General features: G+C 35.0%; 1 protein-coding gene across 5 annotated transcripts in view; it reads right to left on the bottom strand.

The window, feature by feature from the left end:
• Positions 1-20,235, bottom strand: part of LOC115232160 (innexin unc-9) — a 200,913-nt gene that overhangs the window by 85,428 nt on the left and 95,250 nt on the right. For all 5 annotated transcript variants that reach the window (XM_036512788.1, XM_036512776.1, XM_036512771.1 and 2 more), the window contains one exon: positions 16,863-16,966. In XM_036512788.1, coding sequence (XP_036368681.1) covers positions 16,863-16,966 — 104 coding nt within the window. The remainder of the gene's footprint in view (positions 1-16,862; positions 16,967-20,235) is intronic.

Genomic DNA, 20,235 nt, shown 5'->3' with positions numbered 1-20,235 from the left:
CTCTTTATCAATTTGCCAATGCAAAAAAAAAAAAAATTGTTAGTCAAACTAATCTAAATTCTGAATAAATATAAGAAATACACATTCTAAATTCAGATTACAATATCATCAAATCTGTGAAAAATATTCACGATCACAAATTTGTTACGAGTGTGTTTTTAATTTTGATATTTATCTTTCGATATTTCGATTTTGACTTGTTTGTGTCAAAAAACAAGTCTTTCTAAATTGGTTCGAAACATTTATATAAAATAAAACATAAAATATACTTTCTGACGTTCAATTCGAAACTGGCTTAGATATCAGAAGCTCAGTAGAGCTTAACTTCTATTATCTAACGATCTTATACAATAATATAGCATTTCGTTCACCTATAGATTCATTGTCTTTATTTTCCATTTTCATTCGAGTTGGTATAAAATCATAAAGTGTTAATTGTGTTTGCTTTATTGCATTTCATCCAGCATATGCAGTTGTGTAAGATTTATGTGAAGATTTATTATATAGTGGGTGAACAACTCACAGGTAATAGCGCAACGAATTGCTACCATAAATAGTTAAATGTATGCATAAAGTTTTTCATATTGTTTATGGTGTAGAATATCTTTAACATATTTGTGTTAAAACTATCGATTAATATGCTTTCAAAATTGTGCAGATGCTTGGGGAAAAGCAAAGATAATGCCGATAACAACATTCTGTGCACAACGTATAATTACTCCTCCTAAATCTTTGAAGACAAAGGCAGTTGTTTAGTACCAGGCAATGTATATGTCATACCAAAGCAAATGACATCTCTGTGCGCCAGAGCCTACGATCTGGAAAATATTTGAATTTACCACACCTAACTATCTAATGCATTCTCTAAGCATTGACACAGCTGTATTATTTTGTAGCTTTGGTCAATATTTCTGCATTGATATATAGAATATATAGAGGCGATATTAAAAAGAATTATTTAAGAGATGCAGCAAACACGTTCAAAAGCCGATATTATCGGCGTCTTATATCAATTGGGTCAACACACAAAACCACGCAATCTTTTCTCATGTTCATTTGTTTCTTTTTTAGTTCATTTGTGAGTTGTTTCTTTGGCAGTGAGCGCGATACCTTTGCTCAAAACAACCCTTATAATTGATTGGATACTAGCCAACAGCAAAATATATGAAACGAATATGCCAAAGGCCGATACAAAATATTGCAAGTCCCTGATCTCATACTTTCGCAGCTCGATCAATCTGTTGACCTGGACGGATAATTTATTTATCGCCTTTGGATGGAGGAGAAGCAGATTTGACCCCAGTATTATTTCAACTTAGAGATCAGATTCAGTATAATACTGCAAGGCATTCTATCCACCACCTCAATGACACTATAACTTCAATGCTATAATATATTTCGAGTGTATATAATTAAAGAATTAACATAATTATCATGCGTAAAAAGTAAAGTGTTATACTATCGAATGAGAGGACTTAGCGCTGTATGTGCTAGAAGGCACATGGCTAAGTGGTTAGAGCGTCGGCCTCACAATCATGAGATAGTGAATTCGATTCATGGACCGGGCTGTGTGTTGCATTCTTGAGCAAGACACTTTATTTTATGTTGCTGTAATTCACTCAGTTTTAGAGATGAATTGTGACGATACTGGTGTCAATCGCTACCGGTGTTTGCTTTTCCCTTCGATAACATCGGTGGTGTGGAGACGAGAGGCTGGTATGCATTGGCGACTACTTGTCTTCCATAAATAACTCTATTCGCACTTGTGCCTTAGAGGGCACCTATGTTCAATCCCATGGTCATCCATAACAAATAGGGTCTTCACCTTCTACTAGAAATATTAACTGAATATCCTATTTAGTGTTCTTAGGAAAGAAGGACATACTAAATATTGTGATTATGCATATACGTAGCCTGGAGCAAAGACGAGATGGTCAAAGGTAAAATACTTTTGATCATAGTTTCCAACTTCAGACTTGTACTTAGACTATAGAATTCACTACAAAGAAGTTATCGAGAGATCGACTTAAAAAAAGAAGAAATCGATTAGTTGCGGCTGGAAAGTATTTAATCCTAATGATGTGAAGGGAAACCGTATTTTGTTATGCAACCATAATATTATGATTGCATAACGAAATAGTGTCCCTACACGTCATTGATATTTACGTAGCAGCTTCCAGGAATGTATTTGATATGTAAATTGGCTATACTTAGGAGCTATTTAAGCAATGAGTTCATGGATGATTAATGGCTTTGATGGGTGCTGATAAAGGAGCAAAGGGTCCTGAAATTTATCATGTAGCTCATTACCCATTTTTCATTTTCGATCTCATTGCTGCTTACACCAAGCGACTCGGATACGAAACGTCGTAACAAAATCAGAGCTGGCTATAATTTCTGAAGAAAACCTGTAGCGATAACATTAACAAGCATTTAATCGTTTTCTGCTCAGTCAGTAATATCCTGGGGCTCAGCAAAAACATTAACCTACAAAACAGGCGAGTAGGCTGCAAGTGTGGGAAGAGAGGAACGCTATGTTTCTTTTAAGAAACATATGATAGACTTGTAATAGATGATAGACTTGTAATTCAGTTAACTACCTGAGAGTTAGTTTACAATGTATTCTATGAAGAAAAAAATCAGTTTCCTACGTTTCTTGAATTCTTAATAGAATGAATTTTTGTGGACATATACTCATGTGACACTTCATGAATATTTCAGCTTGTTTTATAAAGTACGTAGGCGAGGCAAACAAAACAATATTTTGTTAGGTGGGAACAGAAGACAATATTAAATATCTAACTCGATTAACGTTCATATTGTAGTTTCATTTATATTGTACTCTAATGTATTTATTTACGCTTGATCGCGTACACACACGTTACACACACACACACACACACACACATATATATATACATGCATATATATTTATATATACGTGTGTATGTGTTGTGAATGTAATTATATATATATATTATATATATATATATATATATATATATATATATATATATATATATATACACATACATACATATGAAATAAATAGATAGATAGATAGATAGATAGATAGATAGAGAGATAGATATATATATATATATATATATATATATATATATATATAGAGAGAGAGAGAGAGAGAGAGAGAGAAACTTTCAAATATTAGTTTCTCAAAAATGAGAAGACACTGCACAAATTATACTGTACAGTGTATCACTTCACTACAACTTAAAGAACTTATTAGAAGACAGCAATTACATGAAACTCGAGTCTAGATAAAAAGTTGTTTCCCACCCACATGGTTCATAGATTCAGTCCCACTGCCTAGCACCTTAGACAAAAGTGATTTATAGAACAAGTACGTAATGTTAAAAATAACATGTAAAAAGCCATTTAAGGCGGTGCCCCAACACCGTCCAATGAGTGAAACAAGTAAAAGATTAAAGATGTGTGTGTGTGTGTGTGTATGTGCGTGGGGGGGGTACGTGTGTGGTGTGTGAATTGAAGCAACAGAAACATCCCATCCTCTATACATTTCCCTGCGCCCAGTTCATCTCTGGAATCACTACTGTACTACCTTGATAATCATAAATGCGCCCTTTTAAAGCCTAGCCAGGATCATGGGCTCGGTTTCCCGGTTTCTATGGCGTATGTATTCCCCAGCTGGACGGAACGCCAGTCCATCACAGCGTTACTCATTTTTGCCAGCTGAGTGGACTGGAGCAACGTGAAATGAAGTGTTTTGCTCAAGAACGCAACGCGTCGCCCGGTCCAGGAATCGAAACCACAATCATACTCTAACCACTAAGCCAATGCGCCTCCACACTACCTTACTTAGGGCTCCTTAGATAAATCTTTTTGTTTCACCGCAACTATTGAATTTCATTTACTGCTATTATTACCTACCGTTTTAGCACCGGACTACTCTCCACCTGTGTAGCTATTGTTAAACATACTTTTCAACAATTCTTTTTCAAAATCTTTTCTATTTTTCTTTTTTTAATATCCTTTCAAATTTACGAGTTTTCTTTTTTCACGTTTAACTGCATTTTCTAAGGATATTATACACAAACTCTTGAATCTTATACGTTTTTTTACCCTCCTTACCCACACTTTTCTTCTAACCTTGTACCGTATACTTTATTATATCATCTTTTTCTCACTATCTACACTCTTTACTCCATGGCTTCTCTTTCTCTCTCTCTCTCTCTTTCTCTCTATCTCTTCAAAATTCACTTTCTCATATATCACATTCACACATTTTCTCCTTCCTTTCCACCCCACCATCACACTCTTGCACACTTCCAAACACCCCAAGGAATCACCTGCATTATACACTGCTTGCACCTCTCCACATATCCCTACAAACCGCCTGCACTCCACACGGCTCACGTTCCCCTATGCCTATCTCATTAAACGAATATTCTTCTGTACATGCACACACCAGCCTGCTTCTTTCGTTCTTCCTTACATTCCATAGAATCGCATTTCAATTTAACCTCCCCCAATTTTTCTTTCTCCTTAACACTACCTGTCATCTTTCCGTTTCTTTTTTTCCTGATGAAGTATTAGCGTCCGAAATATTAAGCACTAATCTTGCGCCTCTCAAGTCATTGTAATTTTATCATATCTTTATTCAGTCATATGTATTCACACGCATCGATGAGTCGGTAATGACCAGGCAAACCTAAATGATTTATTCTTCTATTGTTCGTTAAAAATCTTGTGATTTATTGCGTTTTATTCACTGGATTTGTTTTAAGTAGGGTTAAATGAATATTTACTAAACGTATGTAAAAGTTTTAGCCAAAATATATATATCACGATAAACACACACACACATGTATTTACATATGTGTGTATATGTATTCCAAATACGTGTATGTTTGGAGGTTTATTTACATAGTGCCAGTATGTGTTTTGTTTGTGTGCGTGTGTGTGTGAGTGTGCGTGCATACGTGCGTGTGTGAATGTTTGCGTATTCTTGTATTAGTGAAAGTATTACGATATTCCCGCTTCATGCGTTTTTATTAATGATTTTTCATATATCTTTCTATATCCGTCATTTATGTTTCTTTTAGAGCAACAGAACAATAAATATTCTAGACCCATCAACATTTAAAATTTTGCCTTGATTTATGTACCAGATGAAATTATTTTTGTTACTGTCGTTTTATTGTAGGTCAGAAATATGGTAACGCTGTTTTGTCTTTTTCTTTTTACATTCGTTATCGCCGGACGTTAATTTTTCCTGAACAATGGCGTTATGTTTCCTTCAATAATCAGAATATTTTTGGTGTTTTGCTTTGTATTATTACTGATTTGGAAGATCTCTCTGTGTGCTGCGTTATGCACTATATTATTAATCTACTTATTTTTATAGATATTGGGTGAAATACTCTATATACGTTAACTGTGGTATAAACTATAGATTTTTATATCTAGTTTATTGCTTATCGAGATCGAGGAAACCTATGCCCAAAACGTCCACGTCGTAAACATCCCGACATCGTATTATTATTACATTGTTTTGCCGGTGATGGCTTACTACAAACTATGATTTATACGCTTAATTCAAGGCAACAGAGAACGGATTGGTGGGGGCTGCTATTCCTATTAGGTATAACATTCCCTCATTGGCTACTTTTGATATAATGCGTTCCAGTGACTACTTGTGATTGTTCAACCTTGTGTAGATCCCGAGTAAAAGAACCAAGGATCAGATCCAATTCCAATCTTCACAATGTTACCTCATCTTTTCCTATATCATATTTCTGTGGAAAATCTGGAATTCAAATCTTTAATTCAAAACCCTAACCTTATTACGTATTGTACATACTGATTTTTATTAGGAATTACTTTAAAGCTCCACGTGCCATTGAAATACTCAGCCACATCTATTTTAATTTATCAAGTTAACTGAATGCTCATCAATTGATGTAACGGAGAATCCATCCTTTGAGTATCCTGTACCCGTTAGAATAATGAAAGCCACAAATTTTATGTTTACCTCACAAGAAAATAAATTCATTAGTTACCAGAGGCTATTTTGCGGTTTGCAGTCCTCATGTCCATTAATGACAAAGAAATATTTGATTCTAGGTACTATTTTATAATTGGGTTTCTCTGTAAAGACACTTAGACAAGATTTTTCGCTTCATTATACACCAGATAATACATTTTTCTCATTTGTCTTTCTTTTTGCAAAGGTATGGTCTAATTGTGAGAGATTTGACTACTCTTTTGGGCGTATTCTGGTAGCGACTAAAGGCTCATGATTTAGTCGTGTGTAGTTTGCTTTTACTTGTAACTGTATCTGTTATATTAACAAGCGGATTTGTAATTATTGTGGATTGCAAGACAACTATAACGGCAGAATATTTTAAGTTTCATGTTTAACGTATGTGAAGCTAACATAATAAAACTGCCATTAACATCAAATAAACTCGATTGTTTTTGGAATGGGAAATTTTTCAAACAATGACGAATTTTAACAATTTATGATCTCAAAGAACTAATATGGAAATATGGAAAAACATAATAAAAAAACGCAAAGGTGGGTGGATTTCCAGAATCATTAGAGCGTTGAACAAAATGACTTGCGATGTTCGTTACGATGTAAAAATTTCAGCTTTTCCCTTTCCTTTGCTCCACCTCGTCACCCACCCCGGATACCTTGAAATCATGTTTTGATAACCAGAAGGTAGAATGGAATCGATCCGAAATTATCTCAGGATATAGCTTGAACGAAATTTCGTTTTACCTCCTACGACTTAACATTACCTCCTCAAATTATGAGGCTCTCTCAATTTATCCCGGCAGCAGAAACGGTAGTAGTAGTAGTAGTAGTAGTAGTAGTAGTAGTAGTAGTAGTAGTAGCAGCAGCAGCAGCAGCAGCAGCAGCAGTAGTAGTAGTAGTTGCAGCAGCAACAGCAGTAGTATACTACTGCTACTACTAAGAGGTAGTAGTTGTGGTAGTGGTTGTGGTGGTGATTGTAGTGATGGTAGTTGCGGTAGTGGTGATGGCAGCAGTAGAATTTGTAGCATTAATAGCAGCAGCAGCAACATCATCATCTGCAGCAGCAGAAGTATAATAATCATTCTTTTCTAATTTAGACACAAGGCCCGAAATTTGAGGGAGGTGGGGCAGACTATTAGATCAACCCTAGTACGCAACTGGTACTGAATTTATCGAACCCGAAATGATGAAAGGTAAAGTCGACCTCGGTGGAATTTGAACTGAGAACGTAACGACAGACGAAATACCTATTTCTTTATTACCCACAAGGGGCTAAACACAGAGGGGACAAACAAGGACAGACATAGGTATTAAGTCGATTACATCGACCCCAGTGCGTAACTGGTACTTAATTTATCGACCCCGAAAGGATGAAAGGCAAAGTCGACCTCAGCGGAATTTGAACTCACAACGTAACGCAGACGAAATACCGCTAAGCATTTCGCCCAGCGTGGTAACGTTTCTGCCAGTTCACCGCCTTAGTATAATCATTAGATGAACTGTAAGCAGCAGATTTTTTTTCCCTCGTTCAAAGGCAAATGTGAGGTGGGGATGCATTAGGAATAGTGCAGGGGTGACATGAAATGAGATTCACTGTATACCCGTGGGTTAATACGTAATCAATATCATATAGAGATGTAACTTGAAATGGGAGTAGTCTTTTACCTTTTTATCTTTTCAGTCATTAGCCTACGGCCATGCCAGGGGCCCTCCCTTGATGCATTTTTAACCGAATTGATCGACCACAGGACATATTTTTTGTTAAGCTTGGCGCTTATTCTCTCTGCTATTTCTTGCCAAGCTAAGTTAAGAGGACGTAAACATATTAACACCAGCTGTCACGGGTGACACACACAGACACACACGCACACACATTTACAGGCGCAAATTTGGCTGTTTGATAAAAAGCTTGCTTCCCAAACACAAGGTTCCGAGCTCAGTCCCACTGCGTGGCACCTTGGGCAAGTATCTTCTACTATAGCCTCGAGCCGAGCAAACTTTTGTGAGTGGATTTCGTAGACGGAAAAACAAGCCCATCGTGTATGTATATATGTGTGTGTGTGTGCGCGCGCATGTATTTATGAGTTTGTGTCTTTGTGTCTGTGTTTGACAACCGATGTTGGTATGTTTACGTCCCAGTAACTTAGCGGTTCGGCAAAAGCGATGATAGAAAAGCTTACAAAGAATAGGTCCTAGGGTCGATTTCTGCGACTAAAACCTTTTAAGGTGGTGCTCCAGCATGGCCTCAATTCAATGACTGAAACATATAAAAGAACAAAGAACATACAAACGACGGGCTTTTTCAGTTTCCATCCACCAAATCCACTCCTGACAAGTTTTTGGTCGGCCGAAGTTGCAGTAAAAGATTCATGCCCAAGGTGCCTCGAGGCGGGACAACCCAGAACTATGTGGTTGGGAAGCAAGCTTCTTACCACGCAGCTACGACGGGCCTATTTTTCTATTGTTTTTTTTTTTCTTTTTTACAGTAGTACTTTACATTTGGAGTTCAATTCCTGCTGAGGTCAACAAGGAGTTTCTTCTTGCCAGCTATGAATATAATAAGCCAGTACCAATCAAATATTACGGTCGGATGAATTGATTGCTGATCTGTGCCAAAAGCTATAGGCCGGACAGTATAACAAAAAACAAAGGTTACCTGTATAGGCAAGGGTTACCAACAGCAGGTGATATAAATCTGTCAGTACATCATTACCTATGTATAACATCCGCTTCTATTACTGCCAAGGGAGCTTGGTTACACACCGCTAATACCATGTGCGAACACAAATATATAAATATATATATATACATCTTGTCATTTATACATTCCCTCTTCTTCAATCACTTTCTCTTTCTCTTTCTCTCTTTCTTTCTTTCTTTCTTTCTTTCTCTTTCCCTCCACTCCTTCCGTTAAAATCGGATCTCATTGAAACAGAAAAAGACGGCTAATTATAAACAAATTTAATTATTAATTATATATCGCAATTGGTGACCTATAGTGCTATTGGTTACAGGTTTCTGACGCACCAATCCCTGATTTTGCATTTTAGACAACATCAATGACAAGGTGTAACTTTAACTCGATGCAGAACGATTGTTGCAATACTTGCGGCTATGAAGTTCATTGTGCAACCACGTTCGATATCACTGCACCGCACATGATCAAGTATCGTATAGCATTGTCTCCAGTTACTCAAAGTCTTCTGGGTGGAATTCAGCAGATGATTACTTCGTAGTCGCTTATAGCGCAAGTGAATGTGTATGCGTGTGTGTGAGAGAGAGAGAGTGTGTGTGTGTGTGTGTGTGTGTGTGTGTGTGTGTGTGTGTGTGTGTGTGTGTGTGTGTGTGTGTGTGTGTGTGTGCGCGTATGCGCGCGCGTCCGTGCATATGTGTATGTGTATATCAAGCGCCGATGCATGCCATCGAGAAATACGCAAAAAAGCCATTCCACTTTGAACAATGTCTTGCGGTATTTGTTCTGATGAAAGTTGCAGACACTTTCTTGTGATTGCTTTCGTTAGAATTGTGGTAAACCAGTGATTTGCTAGTTGATGAAATTTTCAACCAACAACGTTTATTGTTCACAAGTTGGTATATAGATAAATAAATAAATATAAACCTTGTTTACCTTACCTAAGACATAGAAAAAGCACGCGCGTGCACACTATCTATCTATCTATCTATATATATATATGGAGAGAGAGAGAGAGAGAGATAGATAGATAGATAGATAGATAGATAGATAGATAGATAGATAGATAGATAGATAGATAGATAGATAGATATGAGCGAACAAACAAGAGAGGGACATTGAGAAATTGAGAATGTGAAAAAAAACGAGCGAGAGCAAAGGTAAGAAAGAGCGAGTGAGTTAGCGAGAGAGAGATGGATGAAAATAAGAGCGAAAATGTGAGTGTGAGAAAGAGAAAAGGTTTTACATTCCTTCAGAAACTAGCGCAATTTGTTGGCTAGCCCGGTTGTCATCATATAAATAAATACACAACAAGAACGAAGAATAAAAACAGAAAATTTACAGAGCTGTCGCTGACTAAAAATTAGTACTAATCGTTGAAGCTGGACACAATTTAAGAGCTTCGACCTTTCTATATATATAAATGGCTAAGACTAATTAAGGTCAGTAATCGAGACAAGTAACAATTACCTAAACATCTGCTGAGCTAAGAGTTTACTTCATGATCTGTAGCTTGCTTGTTTCTTTGTTTTGTTTGTTTTTACCTTACTTTGTATGTATACAAATGCTAACTTTGCACAGCAACAAAATTAAAGCACGAGACTTAAACCTCTTTTCTAACTTGTTCGATTGCCCCTCTTCCTTTCTATAGAAATTATCATAATATTAGTCATTCTGTTCAATTCCTTTTTAAATGAACTATACTCCTCTTTTCTTTTTCTTAATCTCTCTCTCTCTCTATCTTATCCTATATTCTTTCCTCCTTTTGTGTTTTTTTTTATATTTCATTTCGATTCTTATTTGGTTAAGCAAATGAAATAACTAGAAAAAAAAACGCTAATTTATAAAGTAGGCTATCAATTTATCGTAAGATTATCGCAGGTCATTTCTTATTCTTGTATATTCATTGTAGCAGAACGATTGAGACTAATTGGTAATTTGTGTCTTTTTTTTTTATTATTAGAAAATGGCATTGAAGAAGTCTAGCCAGTTAATGTTGATATCGTAGTCAAAAGCCTTTTTATTTTATTTTATTCATTGTGGAACAATATTGCTAGATGCATTGTGATGAGTTAATGATTGCTGGTATTATTGTGTAGACACTATGACGCACTACTTTTTATAAAGAACTATCGCAATTTCTTAGAAAACAGATAGATAAGCAGATTGATAGATATTTCCGAATGAATTGCTATCGGTATTCATGCACTAGCTCCAATGACTATTAGTATAACTGATGAAAAAAGTATTTTGAAATATGGATGATGCAATAGATTTTAAGCTGTTATTCATACTGTAGACCGGCAGCGTTCACTAATGTTTATCATTTAACATATTAAAACGTTTACCTTACGGGAGTTAGTAAATGAAGCAGATTCATGAATTTCAAAAATGGAGTATTTTTAAAGTTATGTAAGTCTTTATATAAGAGTTGTATTAATTACCTTTTCCTAAAGGTTTGATCATCTTCTATAATAATCCTTTTTTCTATAGGCGCAAGGCCTGAAATTCTTCTTCTATAGGCACAAGGCCTGGAGTCGATTACACCGACTCCAATGCTCAGCTGATACTTATTTTATCGACGTCGAAATGAAGAAAGTCAAAGTCGACCTCGGTGAAATATGAACACAGAACGTAAAGGGACAAATGAAGTAGTGCTAAGCTTTTTGTCCGACGTGCTAACGATTCTGCCACCACGCCCCCATAATATGTTATCAAAATAATCCTTTCTACTATAGACACCAGGCCTGAAATTTGGGGGAAGGGGATAAGTAGATTACAACAACCCCAGTGTTCCACTGGTATTTATTTAATCGACCCCGAAAGGACTTTGAACTGAGAACGTGAAGATGGACAAGATACCACTATGCATTTCGCCCGGCGTGCTAACGATTCTGCCCGTTCACCTCATTTATGCTGTCAAAATAATAGAAGAAAGTTTTGAATATGATGATTTTCTGAATGCTGAGATTAAATGGTCGATATCAAAAGCAAGAAGAAGGTTAGTGTGATCCTTTTAGTCGACAGAGAATTGCTTGTGTGATTTTCAGGGCTGCCACCCGCCAGATCAAGCTTGAAAAAATCCACACAAAATATAAAAAAGAAAAAAGAACATAAAATAGAATGGATTTATTTGAATTATTCAGAGTAAAGCTCCATCATTTATTGGTGCTTGTTACTTTATTATTATTGTTTCGTTCAAGCCAATCATTAAATTCAAGGTGTTGCAGTAATTCTTTCTTGAATAACTGGTCATACCATTTCATTTCGTTATTGAGAGCTTGCACGACGACTGGAAAAAATGCGATATATACGTTACAATACACGACAGACACCAACATTGGACAGCAGATTTGTTTGGTACAAAGGCCGAATGTAGTACAACTCTCTCTCTCTCGCACAAACACGCGCACACATTCACATACACACCCAGGCACACTCACATTCAAACACGCATACACTCATGATCGATCTATGACGTGAAAAATGATGGCTTAAGGAAATTATGTTTTGTTAAGTACTCTTCATTATTAGATTATTTTTGCTATGATTGTCATTTAAACATTCACACTTCTAAAGGAGTTCATTGGCTACATGAACTAATTGTCCTTAAAGATACAGACAAATAGACATTTTCAACTGAACATACCATTATTTCCTTTGCTAATATGTACTTCAAAAACTTTGCTAGAAAATGAGTGACTAACGGCATATGATATTGATATTTGGCTTACGTCCTTGTCGTTGATTGTACGAATAAATTTCCTATTAAACAACTATGTTTGATTGATGAGAGATTTTCAATTGATGATGACATTATTTTGCTTACTAATATACACTTAGAAAGATAGAGAATTAGATAATTAAATACATCGATATCAAACATGTTGCTGTGTATTTCTACTCATCTTTTTCTTCTTCTCTGTTTAAAGCTAGCTTTCATTTTAATTTTTGTAATGCTTCACACACACTCTCACTCTCTCTCTTTCTCTCTCTCTTTCTCTCTCACTCTCACTCACTCATTCACTTTTCCTCGTTACAATGGACCCCGACCCTTTTAATTTCTCTTCTGGTATTGTTATATTCAAAATATACAAAGCGAAAATAAATAGAGTTACACATAGTAAATTACCATTTATATATATATATATATATATATATATATATATATATATGTATATTTTGCTTCAGTCATTTGACACTTGCCCAAGTTGGCCATATGTATATATATATATGTGTGTGTGTGTGTGTGCTTGTGTGTGTGTATAGGGAGAGTTTACGAAAAAACAAAAGACGAAGACAGGTGCTGTACAAAACAAACACAGGTATTAGTATAACGCTCAGGAATAGAAAAAGTATTTTACGTTTCGAGCCTATGCTCTTCTACAGAAAGGGACACAGAAAAAACAAAGAGAGAAAAAATGTGTGCAGTGGCTAACGATCTATCATGGCGACTGGTATAGTATATATATATATATATATATATATATATATATATATATATATATATATATATATATATATATATATATATATGTATATATATATATTATATATATATATATACTATACTATACATATATACGTGTGCGTGTGGTGCATGCGTACGTTTGTGCGTGTGTGTCTGAGAGAGAGAGAGATAAACAGACAGACAGACAGTTATATAAGTTATATTCAAGAATTATTTAGTTGAGTACAGTAAAATCAAAATTATGAACTATATTTTTCAGAACATAAATTCAGAAATCCTGATAGTTACAAAACCAAATTTGATGAAGAATCCACCATTTAGCAGTCCTGAGTTGAAAAGATTTTAAAACACTTAGAAATATTGTCAAAGCATTAAGCAAGAACAGAGATTAAAGTAACAGCAAATAACTACAAGGATTTTATTTATCTTGATTTGCCCTTTTATTATTATTATTATTATTATTATTACTTTTTTATTTAGTTTTAGTACTTGTTGTTGTTGTTGGCAATGCATAAAACACGTGTAACAATAATACGGAGTAGCGTCCATGATTTTGCTAAAGGCATTTGCATATAAAGCAATAAATCAGGAAGGAAATAATACCGCGCGTTCAGATAGCTAAGATCCTGTCTATACTATTACATGTATATATAAAGGCTAGTTTCTCCATTTTACAGAGCTGTATCACTTTTATTGTCCAGACACAAGTCTAGCGTTCTAGCCATTAACCGATAAGAAATCAGGTATAATGCATATATTTCTCAACAGCTGAAAAGATATTTGAACTTAGAATAAGCTGTTAAGAATGTAAACTTTTTTCTTGTAGTAACTGAATGTGATAATGATGGATATACAGCTCTCAAACTGAATTCATTTTCTAAAAACTGAAGATATGAAAAGTATTGAAATTATGAGATTATGTATTTTACTCATCATTTATTTTTTTATTCAATACAAGAGAAGGTTATTCTTGTGACCAAAAAGTTTATTTTTCTTATAGATAGTTGTAAGGATATTCGAGTCACTACAGGCAGTTTGTTAACATATAGATTAGCGTTAATTGTTAAACTGCCATTCATTATTATAAAATGATGGAGTTAAATCTGTTTGCATCAGAAATATAAGTTAATATCTTAATACGAACTACTGATGAGTATTGGTATAATATAGGGCGTAATAAACCTGAAAACCTAAGACAGATTAATGTGATTCTACCAAGTAATATAGTAAAGAGACGACTGAATGCACTTGTAAGATATGATTTCGACATAATATAAATAGCAAGTTAGTAACGACGTCATTGCGAACTACCTTAGCATGATGAATTTGCAGGGTCACGGTGGACAGAAGACTGAAGTGTTTAAACTAGGAATATGTAGATACCAGAAAGCTTACCGCTCCAAAAATACCAAGAGTTCAACAGCAATTTACAAGTGTAGTAAATATTACCGAATTGTATATAAAGTGAATAACAAGAAAAACTACTGCGCAACACAATATCAATCAGAATCCCAACATAGCCATGTTCAACTGAAACTAATACATAGTATTCACAGTCGTAATGTTATCAAAGGTCACAATAAAAGATAAATGACAACAACAGATAACAGTTTCTAACCAATGCATAAATATTTCATTGGGGGGAAAAGTGAACCTGTTTTGCATAACTTGAAATCACACAGAAAAGATTCCATTGTATTTTCGCTCTAAATAAGAGCATATACTATTTACAAACGCCAACGCCACATGCTGCGAAGAATTTTCAGTAATAGAAAAGAAAGACATTATACGAAATGGGTTAAAGGATGAGAATCATCTAAATATATTCCGGAAGGAAAGAAACATTCAACAGAAATCAACAACAGTGATAAAACTAACAACTTTTTTGTTTTCTACACAGGGAATCATGAAGTGAATGGAGACTAGATATAATAAATAATCAAAGATGTAATCGTGTAGCGGTAGGAAAATTTGAAGTTCCTTTGAGACCATATGTGCAGATAGACAGTTGTAAAGGCTATCACCGACTGAAAACAGGGAGCCCAAACATTGCTCATAAATAAAATATATACAGCTGCAGGAGCCGATGTCTGAAAAGTCGATCTACTCACAATATTTATTCAGCTTGTGTGTATGCAAGTATGTCTTGACTCTATCAAATCTGTGAATATATTTGAAGATTTAACATACTCCACCGAATTTTGTGAGGTGTCTTTCCTCAACTGATCTTTGTGACTAAATTTCTAGATTAATTGCGCAATTACTCATTAAACACTATTTTCCATTTCTCTGTTTAGTTCAGATCATTTTTCTATTTTATTTATTTGTGTATGTGCATGTGTGTGCATGTGTGTGCGCGCGCATTCATGTGCGTGCGTGTGCGTGTGTGTGTGGACGGGGGTGCGAGCGAAACCTGTGCAATAAGAGCGTTTCTCTTTGTTTGCACACTCATGTAATTATTAGGTTATTATTCCAAGATGGCTCATTGGTTAGAGCATCGAGGTTACGATCGTGGGGTTGTAAGTTCGAATCCTGGACCGGGCTGCGTGTAGTGTTCTTGAGCAACACACTATATTTCACGTTGCTCCAGTTCACTCAGCTGTAGAAATGAGTTGCGACGTCACAGGTGCCAAGCTGTATCGGCCGTTGTCTAACCCTTGGATAACACTGGTGGCGTGGAGAGGGGAAGCCGGTATGCATGGGCGACTGCTGGTCTTCCATAAACAACTTTTCCCGGACTTGTGCCTGGGAGAGTAACTTTCTAGGTGCAATCCCATGGTCAGTCATAACCGAAGAGGGTCTCAGTATATTCCAAGATTCTTACAGAAAATAAAATAAGACCACTGAATATATACATTGTTTTCACAAACTTTAGCCCTTACTTCTTCGCCCCTTCTACGCCTCGATTGTCCTGCTCTGAAGAAAAAGCAGCAGTCAAAGTGTAAGTTTTAAAAACAGTGCTTCGAAACCACAGCACAACAGCAGGTTTTACAAATCACAGCATCTTCATCATAACATCTTCAAATGACAGATTATCATCTATAGATATACATATACAAATTTGCAAACAAAGAAAAAATGCAATAACAAATCTCTGAACAAGGTATAAACAGTAGCTGCACGACAATGTGAAGTATATTTGCCACTTAAATGTGGCTAACCACTAAGGGTGGATGCTACTGTAGCTTGATAGCGCACAGAAAGTGTGTCAATAGCCGGCTAGAGAAGATGTTCTGGGGATACGATCTACAGTAGCATCCATCCTTAATGGTTAGCCACATTTAAGAGCCAAATATACTTCACAAAGAAAAAAAATGATTTCTTTTAAATTAATAAACGAGGAATGTTCTACGTGGTCGCTTAACCTGCAAGAAATAGCAACCAAATATCACTCTGATCACATTCTCATGTCACACCGTCTGAAAGAAAGTCATATTATAGTTACGGTAACCCTGTGTTTGAATAATAAAAGGAATGGTCAAGAATGGAATGTCATTGATTATATGCTCGCTTAGCTAGATCTGGCCTAGAACTAAACAGTAGCTTCTCTATTAAATGTTAAATTGATTTTCTTAGATTGTCATTGTTACCAATGTAATTTCATCACACACATTCACGTTACAACCATACAAACACACAGTCTAAATGTTAATCGTTGTTAATCATTAGGAACCAACCTGTCGCAAATTTCACTGTGCATGTGTTCTTTTGTATTGAAGTCCAACACCTTGATGAACGTAAGAGATCCATTGTAATTAGAGTTATCAGCGTGTGTACACATCTGAAATTAAAAACAAAATAGAAATAGAAATAGAAATACAATGCCGAGTGTATATTTGCATGTGTGTGTGTAGTGTATATATACATACATATATATATATATATATATAATATATATAATATATGTATGTGTGCGTGTGTTTGTGTATTATATGTGTGTGTATATATATATATTTATGTATATATGTATATATATATATGTATGTATATATATATATATGTGTGTGTATATATATATATGTATATATATCTATATATATATATGTGCGTATATATATATATGTATATATGTGTGTGTGTGTATATATATATATATTGGTAAAACGGTAAGATAACAAAAGGAAACAAAATATATATATATATATACATATATACATATATATGTATGTATACAATTTGTGCAGCCAAAAGCATATACGACAAAAAAAACAATTTCAACCTATTTTTGATAAGTGAGAAATATATTGTTGCATTTGTGGTGTATTATACAGGAGGTTTATAATAAGCGAAATGAATAAGAAATTGTAAAGTTTTGGCACCACTGACGTATATGTTGTGTAGAGCTTCTAATCGAAAATCCTTGAGATTTAGCTTCTAAAATATAACACTTCCCTAATTACGTCAGCAAATTCGTATAAGATATTTGGAACTTCGGTGTGTGACCAATCACGTACGAAGTAATATTGACATAGAAATGTTAGAGATTATCTTGAGAAATGCTTCCATTTTCCTATTCGCCATGTATTTCTTGATTACTAATAGATATCATTCTCATAAAGATAGATTTTACACGCAAGAAATAGATTATCTGCTTCCTTACAATAGAGAAAAAATTTAATTTTGTGTCAGAATAATAGCAAATGCGAAATGGCCTGGAGCATGTTGATAATCGTGAAATTCTTATTTGCATTTAATACTTTAGATTAGCAAACACTAACAGAAAATATGCACAAGACCATGATTTATAATATGGTAAGAATGCAAAATTAGCTAACTTTGGGATCTTCGGCAGGACATATATCTCGTTAAGGCCAGGATTCAGCATCAGAAAGGTTTCGCAGGGCGGGAAAAATTCTATAGAAGAACAGAATTTGCCCACGCGACATCTTTCCACTCTCTACTCTATCGATGTTGTCCGAGGGAAGTGAAAGAGCTGCCAGAAGTATCACAAGGATGCCGAAGTCAACTTTGAAATACTTTACAGATAGCAGCTTTTGTTGTGGAATCCATCAAATCGATCCCATTGGTTGAATGATACTGTAACTTTCACATGTGAGATTGCAGATGGTGTATTTTTTTGTTTTTTGTTGTTTTTTTTGCCGAGGTTGACTTTGCCTTTCTTCCTTTCGGGGCCAATAAAATAAGTACTAGCTGAGCACATGGGCCGACGTAATCGACTTAGCCACTCCCTCGAAATTGCAGGCCTTATGCTAAAATTTGAAACCGATATTACAGATGGTATATACTATATTCCATTGAATATATTCTTTTCTACTCTAGGCACCAGGCCTGAAATTTTGGGAAAGGGGACTAGTCGATTAGATCGACCCAGTACGCAGCTAGTACGTAATTTATCGATCCTGAAAGGATGAAAGGCAATGTCGACCTCGGCGGAATTTGAACTCAGAACGTAATGACAGACGAAGTACCTATTTCTTTACTACCCACAAGAGGCTAAACACAGAGAGGACAAATAAGGACATACAAACGGATTAAGTCGATTATATCGACTCCAGTGCGTAACTGGTACTTATTTAATCGACCAAAGTCGAGCTCGGCGGAATTTGAACTCAGAACGTGCGGCAGACAAAATACCGCTAAGTACTTCGCCCGACGTGCTAACGTTTCTGTTAGCTCACCGCCTTATTCCGATGAATATATTATGATTTTGCGAAAGACAAGTGAAGAATTTTATTCTATTATTGTATGTGTGGGAAAGGTTGACACCTCTGTGTGCACGTATGTGTGTATAAGTATAAATGTATGAATGCATGCATGTATATACGTATAATTCATTTCTCTCTCCCACTCTTTCTGTCTGTCTGCTCTCTCTCTCTCTCTCTCTCTCTCTCTCTCTCTCTCTATATATATATATATATATATATATATATATATATATATATAGATATATATATATATATATATATTTGTGCGAGCCCGCGTATATGTGCATGTACACACAGAAACACACAAACACACACATACATACACACCTCTTACATTACAGTTGCTCTAAAACATCATTACATAGAAAAGGCAGGATTTTTATATTTATTTTTAGATCATAATAACAATATATTTAAATACTTCAACGAGAATTTCAGAAGCGCGTTACATTCATGTGTTTATAAGACGCTCTCGCACACATACACACACATGTAAACGCATACATGCACATACACACACATGCATATGTACATATACATCAATATGTATATGCATATATACGCATATATATGGAGATATATACGTGTATATATATATATATATATATATATATGGATATATATATGCACATATACCTGCATATATATTTGCTCATTTATCTATGTTTGTTGTGTGTGTGTACGCGCTCGTATGTGCGATCCACTGAAGAGTGTTAAATAATACCTCAGGCTGAAGTTAGTCAAGGTCAATTCTATGTTTTGATTACGGTAACTATATTATCTCTATCGAGGCATTCAAGTAAACTTAAGTGAATTGAATATTTTCATACTGTTTCTTATTTTTTCTTATTTAATAAGCCAATTGTAAATGCCGTGCCTTGATTACTGTAATCAACTGAAAGCAGTTCCAGCGGGCTTCTTACAGCAGTGAGTAGATTTAAGACACAGAGAGCTTTGTTAACAGAATCCAAGAGGAAAACTCAATAGTTATATTATATAAATTGGAATAAAATACAAACAGATAATAAAGCACATGTAATCGGTGCCTTATATGAAAGTTCTGACAAGTTTTATAGTTATTTCGTGATGTAAACTGTTTATCGAGACAAAATTTCTATTCCGTTGAATCACATTTTTCATATGGGATAAGCGCATTCATTTATATTTTTTGTAGTTTCTAAATCTAACGACCCTATAAACATATTTTAAAAATTGCAATTTTCATGACAACCAGTTATTAAAATAATTCCTTTCTTTAAGGTTGCGAAAGCAACGAAAATTTTGGAAAAGAAAAAATTGTAAATGATAAATGAGTGGAGACTGAACTGATGAATGTGTTAGATATTAAGGCAGTATGACTCTCCCCATACATAAATATTAAGCT

The sequence above is a fragment of the Octopus sinensis genome, linkage group LG2 (assembly GCF_006345805.1).
Source record: "Octopus sinensis linkage group LG2, ASM634580v1, whole genome shotgun sequence".
NCBI classification, from domain to species: Eukaryota; Metazoa; Mollusca; class Cephalopoda; order Octopoda; family Octopodidae; genus Octopus; species Octopus sinensis.
The sequence above is the reverse complement of the archived record's forward strand: the minus strand, read 5'-3'. Positions and strand labels throughout refer to the sequence as shown.